General features: G+C 43.5%; 1 protein-coding gene across 3 annotated transcripts; it reads left to right on the forward strand.

Moving 5' to 3' along the window:
* Positions 1–1,239: 1,239 nt before the first annotated feature.
* Positions 1,240–19,250, forward strand: Tmbim6 (transmembrane BAX inhibitor motif containing 6). Of its 3 annotated transcripts, none has more exons than XM_027396541.2 (10): positions 1,240–1,349; positions 11,733–11,815; positions 12,179–12,287; positions 14,057–14,177; positions 15,007–15,055; positions 15,154–15,251; positions 15,447–15,526; positions 15,880–15,980; positions 16,593–16,668; positions 17,614–19,250. In XM_027396541.2, the coding sequence occupies exons 2-10, from the start codon at positions 11,760–11,762 to the stop codon at positions 17,635–17,637; spliced, it is 714 nt and encodes a 237-aa protein (XP_027252342.1). In that variant the 5' UTR covers positions 1,240–1,349; positions 11,733–11,759; the 3' UTR covers positions 17,638–19,250. The 3 variants fall into 3 exon arrangements, with proteins under 3 accessions (XP_027252342.1, XP_027252343.1, XP_035296758.1); XM_027396542.2 differs by having other exon boundaries at positions 1,252–1,349; positions 11,736–11,815; XM_035440867.1 differs by lacking the exon at positions 1,240–1,349 and adding an exon at positions 1,684–1,704.
* Positions 19,251–20,304: the final 1,054 nt, after the last annotated feature.

Below are 20,304 nucleotides of genomic sequence, written 5' to 3' on the forward strand. Positions count from 1 at the left end.
AATATGAGCTGAATTTGTGGCTAGCCTGAGATACATAGGGAGACTCCATATCCTTGGGGGGGGGGCTGTTAGTTTTCTTTCTTGTTTTGTTATGGAGTTTGTAGCTCCTAGGAAAAGACCATAGACTCAATCCAATTATAATTAAATGATTAACTGCTATCAGGATGAACAATCTCGGAGCTAAATTTGAGATTGCTGTGACAGATGGGCCTGGGAAAAAGGGGAAAACCACACGGAGACTTTTAGTACCTATGCAAGTAAATAAAAACCGTTGTGTTCTGCCAAGTTATGTGATTAAGGCAACTCAAAACAATCTTTGGGTGTCTGCTTAAGCAAATTACAGAAGCAAAAAAAAAAGTTAGTCAAATCATAACAAGTAGATAGTCACAGCAGTACATGTTTGGATGGGGTCACTTATCTTTCAGAAACTGGGGTCAGAGACAAACGACTGGTGGTCACCAGACGGATGACTGGCATAAAACGGAGCCTCTCTAGCCATAACAGTTTAATTTTAAATGTTTTCGTTCATTTTGATATATTAATTTTTCCCAACAGGAAACGTCCTGCTGTGTAATCAATGCTGGCCAAGAACTGGTGTGTTCTGGTTGGGGACACGCCTTAAAGAAAACGCCTGCTCTTTGACCTCCCTTGGCCAGGTCTCCAAAGAGCTGGTTAGGACTGCAAGACCAGTCTTGGCTGCCTTGTTCACACCTGACTTGCAGGGTCCTTGGTAACTATAAAGAACCACCCACTTCCATGCAGGTGGCCTGTTCCTTTGGGGCTCCAGGACCACCACGTGGCCACAGAGAATGACCTCCAGGCTGGGATCCTTGGGTTCCTGTAGAATAGCAGAACCCTCAAAGGTGCTCTGAAGCGTGAGCTCCAATATATTCCCTGTTAAAAGGTCCCAGGGAGGAGTTTTCCCTCTTTACTATTCCACGAGAAGCCTAAAGCCAGCATTTTGGGACTTTTTAGCGCTGTGGTCGTTAAGTGTCTCGGGACTGACACACCCCACTTGACCGTCTTTACTGACGGGCGTCAGACAGACATTCCTCCTTCCTCGCGGGAAGAAGGCGGAGGCCTGTGGCTCCGGTGCCGGTTGGTGGCCAGAGTCCTGATTGACAAGGGCATTGGCCGATGATTCTGACGTAAGCAGCTGCTGTTTATGAACGCAAGCCAATGGAAAGGCAGAAGCGCATCCAAACCCCAATGAGAATGTGCCGGGGCGGGTCAGGGGCGGGGATTCACGGGGGGCGGGCGTGAGTAGAGCTCCGGAGCCAACCCGGGGAGGCTCAGAGCACATCCGGTTTTAGCAGAGCTGGGAAGCTCCTGAGTTGCGGACTGAGAAGGTACGTGCGAGGCTAGGAGGAGGCAAGCCCGGAGCGAGGGATGCTGAGGGAGCGGGAGCGGGCAGTGGCTTCCGTTTTCGGACAGCTCGGTCCCTCGGAACCAGGACGGCTCGGCGTCGAGATCCGAGCTGGGCCTGGAGGGACGCGAAGGAACTAGTGCCGCGCATGCGCAGCGGCGCCGGCGGGGGCGGGGCGGGGGCGAGTCTGCGGGGTCTCCCGGGCCTTAGGGCCAGGTTTTGTGGCGAAGGCCCCTTAGTGACCCTCGATTTGGGTCGCTTTCAGTTTCCACCGTCTTCCCTCTCAGCCGAGTTCAGGGCTTGAATTCGAGACAGGTTCCCCCGCCACTGACTTGGAGGTAAACGAAAGGGAAAGCTGTGTTGTTTGTGATCACCCCACCCAGCCTTCGCGGCTCGCCTGCGCCTTCTCGGGTTCCCTCCGCCTGGCCTGGGTGAGCCGCCGGGGTCCGGGACTCGAGTTAGGCCTGGTCGGGCGGACTGCCCTGTCACGGCGGGCTGGGTGATGTCACACTTATCTGTGACACGCGAGATTCCTTAGTTACTTGGAAGCCAACGGTAGAGGTTAGAGCTGAGAAAACCCGGGCTTGGCCTGGTTTCCCAGCCCCACGCAGCAGCCCCTCTGTGAGCTGGTTGTTACCTCTGGACAGGTGAGGAAGTCCTGAACCCTGTGGGAGTCCCAAAGTCTGCTCCGGAAGGGCTGCGATGGGCTGTTTTTTCCCTTGGATCGACTTACTAAACATATGATAAGTAGGCTTGGACATTCTCTCTCTCTCTCTCTCTCTCTCTCTCTCTCTCTCTCTCTCTCTCTCTCTGTGTGTGTGTGTGTGTGTGTGTGTGTGTGTGTGTGTCTCTCTCTGTGTGTGTGTCTCTCTGTGTCTCTCTCGCGCGCGCTCTCTTGCTCTCTCCCTCCCCCCTCCTCCTCTCTCTCCAAGCTATCTCATGCCGGGCCAGGTTGCATTTCCTGTCCAATCAGGCTTCTGTTGACCACACCACAACAAAACCACTTTGAACTTGAGACTCTAGACAGTTACACAAACACTTGTGAATGTGTAACACTTCAGAAGAGCTGACTGCCTGAAACACAAGGAACTTAAGGTTAAAGTTCAATGGCTGAATTTCTAGTCACTTATTGATATTTATGGAAAATTTGTCTTGGGACTATATGAGTAGTTTGAGAGATATAGGGTTCAGGAAAGATTTCCCTGGATTGCATAATCAAGTTTTCGTGGCTTCTGTGGACACTTAGGTCTATAATTGTTACATTTATTTTCATTTGTGTTTCTTCATTGTCTAAAATTGTTTGTTCTAGCTTGGAGAAAAGTTGACATTTAGAGTCTCTTCTTCGGTTTTCCTCCAGTAGAAAATTGAGTCCTTGAGAAATAGTCTATAACTTGGATATTCCATTATTCCATCATGTGGAAATAAGGTTTCACAACCTTGTTCTGTCCCTGTTGATCTGAACGAAGAAGCCTGGCTTTCTTTTTTTTCTTTTCTTTTTTTTTTTTCTTTTGAAGGTTTCTCTGTAGCTTTGGAGCTTATCCTGGCACTTGCTCTGGAGACCAGGCTGGCCTCGAACTCACAGAGATCCACCTGCCTCTGCTGGGATTAAAGCCACCAACGCCCAGCGAAGCCTGGCTTTACTAATGATTAGGAAAAGGAAAAATTAATTTGAATACGTAGCATTTCCAGTTTTCCTCCTTGTTACAGATATAGTTCCTCTTCTTGGTAGAAGTGCTAAAAAAATACATGAGTATGGTAGGAATCAACATATGTATTGTGGAGTTATGAAATTGCCGTATTGAAAACTTACTTTTCTGTTGTGGGTGTCAGGAACCTGGGGTCTGGCTCTGGCTCAAGTCATTCCTTATGTTGAGTTAGTCTAACAAAGAAATCATACTTTTTTTTCTTTCTTTTTCTTTCTTTCTTTCTTTCTTTTTTTTTTTTTTTTTTTGTTGTTGTTGTTGAGACAGTTTCTCTGTGTGGCCCTAGCTGTCCTGGAACTCTCTCCGTAGACCAGGCTGGCCTTGAACCGGAGACCTGTCTTCCTCTAGAGTGCTGCTGGGGTTAAAGGCATGAGCCACCACTGACTGGCATACGTATTTTTCTGAGAGTCGGTAGAACTGGTATTAATCATATGTATGTTACAATTGAAGAGGGTGTTAAGTAAAATTATTTTCTCAAGGTTATGTGGCGGAAAAGGTAGGATTTGTAACTCTAGATCTGATTCTTTTGCCACTATTATACTGCTATTAAAAAAAAAAAACCTTGAATGTGGGATTGTTTCCTGCTTTTTTTCATGGACTAATTGTGAAGATAATAGGGGTTGTGTCTCAGTGTATACAGTTTAACAACTAAGGTAACATTTTTAAATACTAGATTGTGAATTACCTCTTCCCCCCACCCCCTGCTGTGTTAATTCAACCATTTGAACTCTGTCCCTGTATATCCAGAAGGGACCAAATTGATACTTATTATCATTGGAGGTAATGACTTGAAGAGTTTCATTTTGTTTCATAAACTGCCCAAGGGTATTAAACTCCTTTGGGGAAACCACTCACTTCTAAGGTTTTCTTTGCTAGTTCAACTTGGCTATAGGATCCGGCACAAACGCCTTCTATTTCATCCAGTCTTGTTCTAAAGTTTCTAACCAGATTTCATGGTAGCACACATTCCCCAAATACAGTATTCAAGAGAAGAGAGAAAGGCTGTAGAGATTGGATTGCATTTGAGGAGGTTCCACTCTGAGTAGGCTAGATAAGGAATGTTGAAGTTATAGAACACTTTTGTTCCTAATTTATGCTTGTTCTTTTTTTAAAATTTATTTTTATTTAATGTGCATTGGTGTTTTGCCCAAATGTATGTGTGAGGGTGTCAGATCTTGGAGTTAACAACAGTTGTGAGCTGCCATGTGGGTGCTAGGAATTGTATCTGGGTCCTCTGGGAAAACAGCCAGTGTTCTGAACCACCATCTCTCCAGCCCCTATGCTTGTTCATTCTTGGGGGGATAAACAAGGTATTAATGCAGGAGGGATTATTGGTTTTTAATGGAAGATTATGTATTTAGGACATTGAAACCTTCTTAAGCTTCACTTCGGTCAAAGAGTTGTGGTTTTAGAGAGGGAGATTCAGTAGTTTCAGACCTGGTTAAAAAAATAAACAAATAAATAAATTTGAGCCAAATGTAGTGGTGCACTGGTTTAATCCCCGCACTCCAGAGGCAGAGGCAGGCAGACCTCTGAGTTCAAGGCCAGCTTGGTCTATGTAAAGTTTCAGAATGGCCAGGGATACATAGAGAGACCCTGTCTCAAAAGAATTGAAAGTGGAAGATATTCCTTCAGTAATGACTGGTTTTGAGGCCGCCCTCTCCAGAGATAAATGCAGTGGTAGCTTAACTCAGGGATTTGGTGTCAAGTTAAAGAGTTCTAGGACTTCAGGTCTCTTAATGATGTAGGCCCAGCCCTCGATGAAACAGGAAACCTTGGATGTCTTGAAACTGAGCTGTTTCCTAGAGATTAAAAGCATCAAGCTAATAACAAAGTTAACTTGAACAAACTCTACCATGGCCACCTATCACCTAGTTACTAGGCTGTCTCAAAACACCTCATGGCCTTCTGAGGCAGGAGGTACAGTAAATGGCTAGAGGAAAGGTATGCCATTTAAACAAAGCAGTTTTAACTAGGAATGGGATTTATTGGGCTACTTCAAATTTCAGTTTGTTTTCTTAGACTTCTTATCTATTTAACTGTTAAACCGTCACATTTTTAAGCTATTTATATGATCTATTTAAATAAGGCTTAAATAGAAATCTAGTAAAAGCAGACTTTGGTGAACGGGAAGTGAGCTTGTCTTATGCACAGTGTGATATTCTAAGCACTTAATTGTACTGACTCACTTAATATTCAACCCCATGAAGGGTATTGTAGTTAACTGGTTTGTAAATGATGAAACTGAAGCACATCGAAGTTTAGTGCTAGAAGCTTGCTGTGGAAGCTTGTTGGGTGCTAGCGATTGGTTAGAGCTACACCTCTAGTATGCAGTGTCACTACATACTAAGGATGGATATCCAGAGGCTGAAAACTAGTCAAAAGTGATGATTCTACCCTTCCCTTTAAGATGACATCATTTCTTGTGTGTGGAGGAGCATGTGTATAGAGTTCAGAGTACAGATAGCATTTAGGAGTTGGTTCTCTTGCATGTGGGTCAGGGGATCAAACTCAGTTTGTCTGATTTGGCAGCGAGCACATTTAATCAGTCATCAGCCCTGAGTTTTTCTTTTACTTACCAATTTGGTCCCTTATGGAGGTGCAGTGAGAGCAGTCAAGATAGTTGAAGTAATGCAACAGGAGGGCAAAACAAAGTAATTCAGTCTAGTATCTACATAGTGTTTCTTTGGCTTATTAATGTTGTTAGATTGTGTACATTGAGGCAACTCCTGTAGTTTTCAACTGTGATACTTTGGAGTAGATTTTTGCATATCTTATTTGTACTATATTTACTATATGTGCGGAAATGAAAATTTTTTTCCAGTGGTGGGGCCTTTTTACATGCTATGAAAACACTCTATCACCGAGCTGTCCCCAGTGCTTGCAGGGGTGGGTGGGTGGGTGTGGGTGTGGGTGTGGGTGTGGGTGTGTATGCATGCATGCTCGCATTCTCGCGCAACCTCTATTAGATAATAACCTTTTGTTTTAGGACAAGGGTAAGAAGGGTCCCTGGAACAGAAACGGATTTAACAAGACAGGCTAGTCTTTATCCTGCCAAGCAAAAGGAGGTCACAGAAATAAAATATGCAGTAAGCTTGGGAGTTTTTTGTTGTGTATGCATGTGCTTGTGTGTGTGAGTCCTGAGGATTGAATGTAGGGCCTTGAGCATAGTCCACAAGTGCTTTGTCACTGAGCCATGTCCTCAGACTGGGGGTGGTCTTGTTTTTAGTTAAGTATCAACTATGAAAGCCAGAGCACTGCTGAACACCCTACCCTGTTCAGCTGTCCATGCTGGTATTAGTTATGTGCCTCCCAGCTCTTGCTTTTTGTTTTGTAGTTTGGGGTGGCTCTAGCAGAGGAGGATACCCATCATCAGTTTTGGTTACACTTCAACAAAACTGTAGCAATATGTGCATAACAAATTTTGATAGGTTCTGTTGCTATTTCAGGTTCCTACTGCTTTAAAGATACAGCCATAAAATAAGGTGCAGAGCCAACGAATGTTGTTTGTAACTAAACAATCTGAGCATTTCCATTTCTTTTATACAGGCAGTATAAGCAAATTCCTCAATGCCCCAGAAGGCACTGCCATTTAATTTTGTATAAATAATCTCTCATACTACCTCAGAATTTAGTATTTCTAGAACTAGGGATCTGTTTCTAGGTTTCTGTATGAATTAGAGTTATTTTGTGATGAGATAGACCAGTGATTTCTTTTTAAGACTAAGCTTCATTATATAGCCCAGGCTACCCCCAAAGTTAAATTTACCCTGCCTCTGTCTCCTGAGTCCTGAGATTACAGAGGTGTGCCACCATACCTGGATGGTTGACTTTTGTAATTGTCTTCACTTTATCAGAAATATAGTGAAATTTGGAGCAGTTTGGACCCCCATATACACCGGAATGATTTTTTTGTTGTATCTGTGATTGAGCCTAGGGCTTCAATTGTGCTAGACAAGTGTTCTACCATTGAGCTATAGCTCCCACTTTTTTTTTCCCTTGGCAAAAACAAAAGGCATTGCCTCTTTAAAAACAGAAAAATTTGCCTGGCAATAGTGGTGCACGCTTCTAATACCAGCACTACGAGAGGCAGAGGCAAGCCGATGTCTGTAAATTCAAGGTCAGCCTGGTCTACAGAGCTAGTTCCAGGATAGGCTCCAAAGTTACACAGAGAAACCTTATCTCAAAGAAAGAAAAAGAAAAAGGAGAGAGAAAAAAATCCAACGCATTGCTCAATACAGAAGAGGGTCTGGAACCATCCAAAACACTCTTAATTTGGATTTTTTTTTTTTTTAATGTATATGTCAGGGCCAGGCAACATACAACTTTAATGCTAGCACTTGGGAGTCAAAAGCAGGTGGGTTTTTTTGTCAATTACAGGCCAGCCAGGGCAGCTACATAGTGAGACCCTGTCTCAAAAATGAAAAGGGGGAAAAACCTTGAGGGAGCATTTCATTTCTGTTTATACCTTTGTTTGCCCCAATTTGAACAACTCTAGAGCAAAGTTTCCTTCATTCTGAGACTTGCTTTCCCGCTTATATTTCCAAAATGAAATATGCATATATATTACTACTTTTTTAAGGTTTAAAATTTGTAATACTGTGTATGTATGTGAGGTGTGTGTGCATGACACAGCATGTGTGTGGAGGCCAGAAGACAACTTTGGAGAGTCAGCACTGTTTTCACTGGGAATGGATCTCAAGCTATTAGGCCTTCAAAGAAGCTCTCCCATCCTCTCTGTACTAATAGTATTAACATTGCTGTAGTTAGCTTATTTCACCTCAAGTTTGAAGTAGGCTGGGTGTGGTGGCACAGGCTTTTAATCCTAGCACTCAGTGGGCAGAAGCAGGAGGATCTCTAAGTTCAAGGCCCAGTGTAGTCTACACAGAGAAACACACACACTTGTAGTAGGTAGTAAAACAAACAAAAAACTAGGGCAGTTTTAACCTGGTGTGACACATGCCGTCCCAGCACTTGGGATACTGAGGATTGAAGGTTTGGCTTGCATAGTAAGACTATATTTCACAAGAGTGACAAAAAAAGGGAAAATTTTTGTATATTTTAGTATTTTAAGCAAAGTTACTAATAAGTCAAGGAAAAACTTGAGTATTTGACATCTTCATTCTTACGTAGAGTTTTGCCTTTTTTTTTTTTTAAGATTGTGAGTGTTTTGCATTCAAATATGTCTATATACTACATGTGTACCTGGTGCCCTCAGAGTTCAAAAGAGAGGTTTGCATCCTCTGGAGCTGGAATTACAGCTGTCAGCTGACATGTTGGTGCTAGGATTGAACCTGGTCCTGTGAAAGAGCAGCCAGTGCTCTTAGCTGCTGAGCCCTCTCCAGCCCCGTCTTTCTTTCTTTCTTTCTTTCTTTCTTTCTTTCTTTCTTTCTTTCTTTCCTTTTCTTTTCTTTTCTTTTCTTTTCTTTTTTTTTTTTGTAAATCAACTGAAAGCCACAGAAAGAGGCAGTCAGTACCTGGGAAAGAAGAGTTTCTGCTGGTGTGCTCTCTCACAGTTTTTCCTCAGAGGGTCTGGTTACATGAGTATTGCCCCTTTTTGACAAACAACCCCCTGGGTATTTAATGTCCCCTCCCTTTTTGCTGTTGCTGATTGAAATTGGAAGCAAGAGGTACTTTAGCACTTTTGTGCATACTGAGAAACTTGGCTGTGGAAGTTGCACGTTCTCTCTGGGGAAGTCATTAGGAGTGTTAATGGAAGCCTTAAAGACACTTTCCAGTTGCTGGATTGTACCATCCTGTAAGTATTCTCTCTGGAGAATGCATTCATCATGGTTGTGGAAGACTGTGCTTGGCCTTGCAACAGTCTGTAATAGTTGCACCATCTAGACCAAGAGGGCACAGAAGCCAGTGACTGGAGAGGAAAGTTGCAGCTTTGGTAGGGTCTACAGCTTCTCACCAGATCTGTTCTTAAACCAAATTAACAAGAGTCCAGGTAAGTAGGGTTGTGATGAGAAAGCCAGCCTGTGCCTTTGTGATTGCTTCCTTTGAGGGAAGAGAGCCTCGGGAAACCACTGGTGCTGTCACCCTTACAAACTGCATCTTTCTACCTCAGAAGTTGATTTTAGGATTGTAACTTTGGTTGCAGGCTAATGGTTCTTTGCTTTCTCTCTCCCTTTTTGGTAGATTGGGAATAGAGTGGGCATTGTGTATTTAGAAAGAACTCTGTGTGTGTGTGTGTGTGTGTGTGTGTGTGTGTGTGTGTGTGTGTGTGTGTGTGTTTAGGAAAGACGAAAGCTCTTGATTAGATCTTAGTTCTTAGACTGGATATGTTTGTTTGAGATTGCATGTGAGATGAAGGAGCAAAACTTAATCCATCTTAACAGTATTGGTGTGATGTAACTGGATATGGTTTGGTTGGATTTTGTTTTTTGCTTTTAATGTCTGTGTGTGTATTGTAAGAATCACAATGAAAAGGGGGTGATAGAGTCCCTGCTTTGGTTCTAAAATGCTATTGGACATATTGGAACTGTTGGGAAAACCTGAATAAGGTCTGTAAGGTCTGTTAGCGTTGCATCCTAATTTTTTGCTTTTGGTGAGTATTTTCTGGATATACACACATAAGTACTAGAACATTGTCTACACAGTTTAAGAAAAATATTTTAAGTCTTTGTATTAAATACTGTTATATATGGAGGAGGGAAAGGGCAGATATTAATATTTGGGAAATCTAAGAGAATATCAGGGGGTTGATGAGGTGGCTCAGTAGGTAATGTCCTTCTCACAAACATGTTAAGGCCCTGAATGTGAGTCCTTGGAACCCATGTAAAAGCCAGGCATGGTTGCTCCCATATTTGATCCCAGTGCTCTTACAGGGAGATAGGAGGCAGACAATAGATCCCTAGCAGCTCACATGCTAGCTAGCCTGGCACATAACAGTAGTGAACAACAAGTGACTGTCTCAAGTGGAAGGTGAGGGCCAAGCTCATCATCCTCTGACCTCAGCACACATGCTGTGGCAAGCACATATCCACAATTGCACACACACACACAAGTACACACACAACATTTTTTAAAAGACTTGAAAGGTTCAGGCATTACGCTGGCCTGGCCCTCTTACCTGGCAGAATCCACTCAGGTAGTACCCTGGTCAGCCCAGGGTTCCATGGGAACTAAGTCTGCACGAAGGTGTAAAGGACCCCTTTAAAAGACAGACTCCGCCCACTTGTGCTCTCTTCTCTTCCTCTCCCTCTCTCCTCTCTCTCTCCCTCCCCCACCTAGAATAAACTATGGTTAATGTATCTCTCGTTCTCACGTCTCATCTTGCACCTCTTTTTATATTTTTAAACTTAAACAAGAGAACAACCAAGACTATAGAAGGAATTTTTATGGTTACAATCTTTCTATAGGAAAGGTTCCAGGGAAGCCAAGCATGGTAGCACACACCTTTAACCCCAGCACTTGGGAGGCAGAGGCAGTCAGATCTCTGAGTTTGAGGCCAGCCTGGTCTATGTAGTGAGGTCAGTCTAGTCAGAGCCTCTGGTAAGACCATGTCTTAGACAGTGGTTTGGTCGGAGCTGGAGAGGTGGCTCAGCAGTTAAGAGCACTTGCAGCTCTTAAAGGGGATTTGTTTGGTTCTCAGTACACATATTGGGTGACTCACAATTTCCTACTGGAGAGATGGCTCGGCCATTAAAGGCTAGGCTCACAACCAAAAAATAAGAGCACTGGTTGCTCTTCCAGAGGTTCCATTCCCAGCAACCACATAGTGGCTCACAACCATCAGTAATGAGATCTAGTGCCCTCTTCTGGCCTGCAGGCATACCGCAGACAAAATACTGCATACATAATAAATAAATAAATAAATAAACAAACAAACAAATAAATAAATAAATAAATGTTTTTAAGAGGGTTCTAATACTATAAACAAAACTCAGATGGCTTCCTTAAACTAGATTGCTAATTGAAAAATTCTCTTGTAAACTGTCTTTTTGGGGGGTATAGGGGGTGGTTCAAGACATGGTTTCTGTGTGTAGCTTTGGAATCTGCCCAGGAATTTGCTCTGTAGTCCAGGCCGGCCTCTGCCTCTCAAGTGCTGGGATTATAAAGGCATGTGCTACCACTGCCTGGTATAAACTGTCTTTTTAAAAGACAAATTTGCCCTTTAAAAAATTGTAATTATGGCCAGGTGGTGGTGCAGGCTTTTAATCCCAGTACTACTTGGGATGCAGAGGCAGGCGGATCTCTATGAGTTTGAGGCCAACCTGGTCTACAAAGCTACATAAAGAAACCCTGTCCCTTTTTTTTTTTTTGGTTTTTTGAGACCAAAGGTTTTTCTGTGGCTTTGGAGGCTGTCCTGGAACTAGCTCTTGTAGTCCAGGCTGGTCTCTAACTCACAGAGATCCACCTGCCTCTGTCTCCCGAGGGCTGGGACTAAAGGCATGTGCCACCACCGCCCGGCGAGAAACCCTGTCTTGAAAAAAAAAAATGTCTAATTACCTTCTAAAATAGAAATCAAATGATGGTACAAGAGTTTTGGAGAGAAGATGGCTTTATGTTCCTGTCTTTTGTCTTCTATAAAGGAGTCGAATGGGGGACTTTTAATTTTTCAAAGCTTGCATACTGCTTTTTTTTTTTTTTTAAATGATGTGACTGTGCTCTTAAATGTCCCGGTGTCTACAAAATAATCTTTTCTTCCTTCTTAGTAGGCGTGCTGAGCAGAGTTCGGAACCATGAACATATTTGATCGGAAGATCAACTTTGACGCCCTCTTAAAATTTTCCCATATGTAAGTGATTTAACCTTGACTATCGTCACTCGCTGCATTTCATACCTAGTTTCTTTTCTTGGTTGGGTAGCTTTTATAGGTGTCAGTAAACAAACCAACTAGATTCCAGAGAAGCCTAGCAGAAGTAGTCAGATTCTAGGGGCTGCTGTGCAGTCACCAGTAAGTCACTTGTTCGGTGGGTACTGATTGCTCATGTAATTTGGGGTTTGGGTTCTTCTCTAGCAGATTCTGTTGACCCATTTTCCAAACATTCCTTTTTATTATATGTTCTTCCCAAAGTATCTCAAACTGTTCATAAAAAAAATTTCACTTACAGAGAAATGGTTTGTCCAGATGTGATGTGTTACAACCATTCTTTCCTAGAACTCCTTCGACACAGCAGCACCTGAAGAAGGTCTATGCCAGCTTTGCACTCTGTATGTTTGTGGCGGCGGCAGGGGCCTATGTCCATGTGGTCACACATTTCATTCAGGTAAGAATGTTTCTCTCTGGGGGCAGCAACACAAGACTCCATTAGGAAGAAAACAACAGGGTAGTCTATTCCTATGCCCCTCCTTATCAGTAGTTCAAGTTTTCTGGCAAGTGTTCCTCTTGTAGAAACTGAACACATAATCTCTTCCACTGGGTACTTGGCCCTAAAGGTGTGCAGCTGATGTTGGCTGACGTACAAGACCCCGTCCTCACACATGAATCAGGTGCTAGCACTCCATGGCATGGTGCCTGTCCCACCTTTTCTTCTTTATTGCCTCAGTGACTGTGGAATGCTTGGAACAAAACGCCAGTTATATAATTGTCAGAGTAGGCAAGGTTGGGACTTGTACAAGCTTGACCTATTTAATTATGTGCTTCGTGCTTGGGAGAAACCTTCAGCAACTCATGGTCCTAGGCTTTAGGTTTGACCAGCAGAAGTAGAAGGCACATTTTTTTATTTTTATTTAAAGAAGAACCAAAAAGGTTCGAAGTTTCCCTAGTACCCAAACTTTGGAGTGCCCTTTTTTAGCAAAAATACAGAGATTTATTTGTGTTGACATTTATCACTGTAATGAACTGGTTTTTTGTTCAGGCACCTTCTGCCCAGGGTTATATGAAAAATTGCTCCAGGTACTCAGAGGGGAGAGGCTTTGATCCTTGAGTTCAAAGCAAGTTCTATGTCTTGTTTTCTGGTTGTATCTTATTTTTGCATTTTTGTTGTTTGTTTGAAGGAATGTAAAATGCACTCAGTTCTCCATACAAACTGACTCTGCATTTGGGGATTCAACCATTCCAGGATCACTGTTGAGCACATTTTGCAAACATGAAAAGTAGTGAGAAGTTTGATTCATCTTTTACGACATGCCCAGTGGAGGTTAGGATCATACTTCACTCAGAGATTGAACCTGTGCCTTCATACATGCTTCTTTCCACTGAGCTGCACATCAGCCAGATTTATACTTTTTAGATAGGCTTTTTTTGTAGTTCTGGCTGGATGTTCTGCATGCTTCTGCCCCCCCCCCCAAGTGTATTGCAGTTAAAGGTATACACCTCCATGACCTGTCCCCATTCTATGGTTTTATTCCTGATTTTACCAGAAACAACATGGTGCTGAAATGCTGTCTATTTTAATGGCAGGAACTTCAGTGCCCATGATTATCCTCAGTGATCTCCTCCTAATACCTGGGGGGTGGGTTTTCCCTTTAAAATTCACTTTTAAAATTTTATTTTTGTTATAAAAGTAATTTATTATAGGAAATTAAAAAATAGCTGAACGATTTTAAACCCCTAGAAGGGAGACAAGATTGTATTGCCAGCACTGCAAAGTAGAGGCAGCAGGACCCAAGTTCATGCCTCTGTAAACCCTCCCCCTCCTTCCATAATCCCATCATCCAGGAGTGTGTGTTTGGCTCATGGGTAAGCCTGGGTGAACCACAGTGCATGTGTTTCTTTCCTTTAACCTCTTGGGTCCTAGGGATCAAATAACTCAGGTCACCTGGTGTATTTTTTTGTTTGTTTGTTTTCCCTTCTTTTAAGTGAACAAGAAGGGGTCATTTCTGCTGCCCTACAGATGCAATGTCCTTTTGGTATTGATCATGGTCTTAGCCCTCACCTCCAGGCCTCTGGTTTTTATCACCTCATTCTCTCTGAGAACATACTACCTTTTTCTCTGCCTCTACGTGAAGAAGCAAATGTTAGAAATGTCAGATGAGTATTTGAGCCTAGTAAGCATGAAACTTTGAACTGTTGTTTGTTGACTGGCTCTTACAGGCTGGCCTACTCTCTGCCTTGGGCTCCTTGGGCTTGATGATCTGGCTGATGGCAACACCTCATAGCCATGAAACTGAGCAAAAAAGATTGGGACTTCTTGCTGGCTTTGCTTTCCTCACAGGTATGTGAACATGTTGTCTAATGAGACTGGAAGAGGTGTTCATTTTTAGTTCTTGTTTAGATTAAAGCTAAGTTTAACTCTGATTTTCCAAGTGACTTGTATTTTTTGTCTGTGTAAAATTCTTTAGGAACAGTTCTCTTGGCCAGGCACACACCTTTAATCCCAGCACTCAGGAGGCAGAGGCAGGTGGATCTCTATGAGCTTGAGGCCAGCCTGTTCTACAGAGTGAGTTCCAGGACAGCCTCCAAAGCTACAGAGAAACCATGTCTCGAAAAACCAAAAAAAAAAAAAAGCACCAGTGTTAAGAAATTTTAGAAAGGAAAAGATTGAGGACTTAAGAGTTGGCTCAGGGAACACTAGTTATTGAAGTGTTAGGGGAGATTATCAGGGAGGAAATAGCTAGAGTAGAAGAAATGCTGGGCTTTAGCAAGTTGTTCTCCTGTTGCCATGTGATCACCCTGAAAAACTGGTCTGGCTGCCCTTTACTACCAAGGGCTTGATTCTGCAGGCCTGTGAGGTCACTGGCTGCCAGACTCTGTTTCCATCCTTATACTCAGTCCCTGATGTGGCCATACTGCAGTCTCAAGGACACATGACATTTGACAGTCTGCTTTTTTGTTTAATTTCTATTCTTCCTGAAAATATCCATGGTTTTGAACTAAGAGGAAGATAGATCTATGAATTAACTTAGTTATATATTCTTTTATATATAGTAAAATAATTGCTTTGGTTCATATGTTAGGGTTTTTGGTTTTTTTGTTTTTTAATGAGAATGAATGCCTGTGATAGAATTGATGGTAATTTTGTGTTCTGGGGGTTTGTTTTCTAGGAGTTGGCTTGGGCCCTGCTTTGGAGTTGTGCATTGCTATCAATCCCAGGTAACTGTTTTTATTGTGTTCTGTACCTTTGTAAATATGCCTTCTAAATACAGAGCACATGGTTGGAGCTCTCAACTCATGGCCTTTTCTTTTCACAGCATCCTCCCCACAGCCTTCATGGGCACAGCCATGATCTTCACCTGCTTCAGCTTGAGTGCACTCTATGCCAGGCGCCGGAGCTATCTCTTCTTGGGAGGTAGGAACTGGAAGACAGGCTCTGGCTCTGTCTTCTATAGAACTCTGAGCTCTATAGAGCTCAGTAGGCTGCCTTTTCTGGAAACCTCAAGTCTCCAAAAACCTTCCTTGGGGGAGACGGTTAGAAATGGCCTTAGTGGGATTGTTTTTGCCCTGCTTTGGCTTTCTCATGACAACTGTTGCTCTGTTTTACTAGGTATCTTGATGTCAGCCATGAGCCTCATGTTCTTGTCCTCTCTGGGGAACCTTTTCTTTGGATCCATTTGGCTATTCCAGGTGAGATTTTATACTGAATCTCCAGCAGCCGTTTGCCTCATACACTTTCTCTAAGTCCAAAGAGGCAACTAACTCCTCTGGAGCCCTCACCTTGTTTGGGCAGTGCCCTACAGACCTTGAGAACCTTCAGAGGACATGGCCTTCTGCATGGTTAGGCACAGCTGAGGAGACTGTTTGCCTCAGTGCAGATTAGTGACCTGAAAGAGAAAATGCAATTGTGTCTTAAGCAATATGAACTTTACTGTCTTCTGGGGTAGCATGTGATGTGTTTTCAAATGGTAAGAGGCAGGAAATGGGCTGTTTTCCCCACTACTGCATCTACCACATGTAACTGTGTCTCCTTCTTTTGTTAGGCAAACTTGTATATGGGGCTGCTGGTCATGTGCGGCTTTGTCCTTTTTGATACTCAGCTCATTATCGAGAAGGCTGAAAATGGAGATAAGGATTACATCTGGTAAGTATGAGAACTGCTCTGCATTGAATAAAGGTTGACACAAACTGTTCCATTTCATGATAAAGAAGCAAGGTCTCATATAGTCCAGGCTGGCCTTGAACTCACTGAGTAACTATGGATGACCTGCTGGCATTACAGGCATGCACCAGTGCCTTATACTCGGGATTAGATACAGGGTTTCATCAGTGCTGGGCAAGCACTCCAGACAAGCTGTGTCACTGGGGCCGAGCTTTGGACCCCAGCACTGCACAGTTTTATCAGTCTCCTCCTCCAGGCATCCAGTAGTAAAGGGACTTTCTCTTTTATTCTGTTTTCAGTGGTAACAATGAGAGGTGTGCAGAATTTGTTAAGTGGAACAGTCCTTTAGGTCATTGGTACTTGGTAGTTCCAAGTTCAGACCTGGTCTCTGTTCGTATAAAGCCTGGTCTCCTGGTGCCTCATGGATTTGTTGAGTTGAAAAGGATTCCAACCTGTTTGCTAGTGGGGGTTGGGTGCTGGAGGGAGTGACTCTCAGGTGGGCGGTGTTATGTCCTATCAGTGTTGGGGCTTCTGATGAGGGAAGTGGGAAGGAAGGAAGGAAGTGCTGTGAGTGAACTAGTCCTTCTCTTTCAGGCACTGCATCGACCTCTTCTTAGATTTTGTTACACTCTTCAGGAAGCTCATGCTGATCCTGGCTTTGAATGAGAAGGTTAGTGAGTCTGAAGCCTGCACATGAGAGAACGGCTCCTGCTCACATCTGTGTGGATGTGAGAGTTTGAAAAGTGGTTCATTCACTATGTAGGACAAAAGTATGTGCAAGGCAGGGCTCTCAAGAGGTGAACCCGAAGTCTTTGCTAACAAGGAAAAGAAAAACACGTGAAAACAATTTCCTTAAATATTAACTGATCCCAGAGATGAGTATCAAATGGCAGACAACTTTGGTAGTTGTGAGAGCAAGGTACCTTATGAAGAATTTAAGGTTACAAAGCTAGTTAGGACTCAGAAAAAGGTGTTGTAATGACAGCTGTCCTTTGTGAATGTCAGAAGATCAGTTTATCCACTTGTTAATCTCTTTCAATTGTTTCTTAAAGTTTTTATAAATATGTATGAGTGATTGCATGTATACATGTATACTGCATGCATTGGATTCCCTGGAACAAGTTACAGACAATTCTGAGCCACTGTGTGGGTGCTGGGATTCAAACCCAGGTCCTCTGCAAGAGCGGCCAGTGCTTTAACTACTGAGCCATCTCTCCAGTCCCATCCATTTGTTAATCTTAATCTTTCCCAAAAAAGCAGTTAGTCAGTATAGTACAGCGGTAGAGAAACCAATGAACCTATGAACTTTCCTTTGTAAGCCTTAGAGTGCAGTGGGGTGGAGGCAGGGACAAGGTGGGGTTGTGGTTCTGTTTGGGCTGAGCCGCAGTTGGACTGAACATGGTGGAGATAATGCTGTCCCCCCCCCCGTCCCCCAGTTGCTGAGCTCTGTTCCTTTTCTGTCTTGGGCTTGTACCCAAGGTTGGGAGGACTCAGTTCATGCAAGCATTTCTTATCTTCTTCGTTGTCCAGATTCCTTCATATCCTTTGCCAGTGCTCAAGAATTTAGATTTGCATGTTAGAGGAAAAATACTTAGGTGGCTTTCTTTCTTTGTAGGACAAGAAGAAAGAAAAGAAGTGAATTGGCCGCTGGCCTCCCCAGCTTGACTCCTCTCCCGCCCTCATTTCTCTGCACACATTACAGGTGTCGTGTTCTATGATAATGAAAAGCATCAGAAAAGCTTTTGTACTTTGTGGTTTTCTCTATTTTGAATTTTTTGATCAAAAAACTGATTAGTGAATATAGTTTGGAGTTTGGCTTCATATTCCTGAGGTTCTCCCACGCTCCCTTTTCTGTCAACCGATCCATAGCCTCTTGCTCTGCTCAGGCAGCCAGTCCACCAAGATGAGCGAGGAGCTGATATCCGCCTTCCTGCTACGCCTCTGCAGACGGATTCTCCTGGACTGTTGCTGGAGCCTCTTTGGCCCTTGTGTTTGATTTTCATAGTCCAGAGAGATTGGGCAATGTGTTTGCCCTGGGAAGGAGCTTACCTGTCCTGAGTTGTCAGCCTTCCAGAGAGTGACTCTGGTGGGTGCTTTGCTTCCTCTGCTGCCTGAATTGGTCTGGCAAACGCCTGTCTGCCTTGCCTTGAAGAAGGGAATGTGGATTTGTGGGTGTTCCCTTTCCCACCCCTGAGTGGCCCTCAGGGACTCTACCTGCTTTCCATCTGTGGGGTGGGAAGGCCTGAGTAAAAAAGGAAGAATATATGGCAAGGTAGAGATGACAGTTCTCAAGTTTCCCTATTGTATTTTGTTGTTGGTGGTTTTTAAAATTAATACCTTTGTTACTGATTGGCCTCCACTAGGTGGCTATGGGTAAGTCTTGGGGGAAGGATAGAAAAGGGGAATGGTTGGGCCTCAGGGCTAATTGTACTGAATCCTGCCAGAAAAAAAGCCTCTGTAAGGGCTGCAGCAAGGGACAAGTCTCCATTAGCTGAGCACTTCCTTGTGGGGGTTGGGGGTGTCCTTGACTGTGATAACTTGAAGATGGCATTCCTAACAGCTCTTCAGTGCATTGTTTGTCATCTGCTTAGACATTGTTAGGGAGTGGTCAAGCCAGAGATTTGAGGCAGTAGGTAATGTTCACTTACAGATGCACTTTAGTCTGGTTTGTTCACCTGTTTGTAGAAATTTTAGGTCTTGGCAGAAGCCAGGTGACCAACTGTAGGCTACCAGTCTGCACAGAAGGGTGGCATCAGCAGTTGTCACGGTCCTTTGTGGCTATTTGTGGTTTCAGTTCAAAGGACCAACTCATCTAGAGCCCACTACTAGCAGGGTGGCGCTTTGGGCTCTCCCTGCCCACATCACAGCAGTTGAACATAGTGCCCCACCCCCACCCCCACCCCCACCAGTCAGCAACTTTCCATGACAGTGGTTCTTTGCAAGGTCTAGGATCTGACTTAGTTCCACCTCTTGAAGCCAGACTCCACCTCTTGTGCTTTTTTGCTTGGGATAAAGGAGTTTTTCTTTAGAAACAGTGCCAAGAATGATAAGATATAAAACTACTTTTAAAGAAAATGCTAACAGTTTTTAATACAGGTATCATTGTCATTTCCACTTTCTTTCCCAGTTCTTTGGTTTTTCAGCTCAGGCTGCATTCTCTAACTCATACTGTGAAGACAAAGGTGTTTTTGATTAAAAAATATATCTACATAGTCTTAATTTGTAAAAAATAAAGAAAATTCCTTAACCTTTCCTGACGTCTAAGTATGTTCAATCAAGGGCAGGCTGGGTGAGGGTTGGGGTGCTGTTTAGAATATTGCTGGTGGGAGCTGTTCTCATAGAGACAGAAGCAAGGACCACACTTAGGCCTCCCACTCTGGAGCCTCAGCATGCCCCAGCCTCCAGAGCCCTCTCCTCGCCCTAACTTCTGCTGGTGGTAGTGGCTGATAGTTAGTTAGGGTGTTCAACTGCTCAGAGTTGGGGAATGCATGTCACTCATCCCACAAATACTTGAGTTTCAATACTCTGGCCAGGCCCTACTCCAGGAGCATCAGTGAATAAAAACCCCTGTGTGAGATGAGCTCAGTCTGTTCCACTCACCCTGCTTAGCTGAACTCTTACCTATCTAGGTTGCTCACAGCTGATCTATTTGGACCCTGTAAACCATCATCTCTATTGGTTACTTTTCTGTGCTGTGATGAAACACCATGACCAGGACAACATGGAGAAGGGTTTATTGGAGTGTACAGTTACTGGAAATGGTGAAAATCTTTAACTGGCAAAGTCTACCTCCAGTGATACAACTCTCCCAACAAGGCCACACCTCCCAAACAGTTGTACCACCTTAGGACTAAGTGTTCAAATGTTCCCATGGGGAACATATCAAACACCGCACTTTTCTCTATATTGAGAAAATACCTCGCACCACCTCACTGTTAAAAGTCATCCTAAGGACTTTAAAACCTAGCTTTGTTCTTGTATGAAAGGGGGAGGCACAGGCACACCATTTTCTTTTTCAAAACATGAGCCTCTGGAGCTGAAATTACAGGCAGTTGTAATGGTGTGATGTGGGTCTTGGGAGTTGAACCAGAGTCCTCTTATAGAGGACTCTGCAGTATCCTCTCCCCAGCACAAGCACACCATATTTGATTGCTTACAAATGTCACACTGCAAAGTGACATGTAAGTGCACCTGTAAAGTGCTTTTATTTTGGCTTTAAACATTGCCTCCGTTTTCAACATTTTAGATTTATTATTGGGGGTGGGTTGTGGCATGTTTGGAGGTCAGAGGACAACTTTGTGAAGTG

The sequence above is a fragment of the Cricetulus griseus genome, chromosome 2, assembly GCF_003668045.3.
Source record: "Cricetulus griseus strain 17A/GY chromosome 2, alternate assembly CriGri-PICRH-1.0, whole genome shotgun sequence".
NCBI lineage: Eukaryota > Metazoa > Chordata > Mammalia > Rodentia > Cricetidae > Cricetulus > Cricetulus griseus.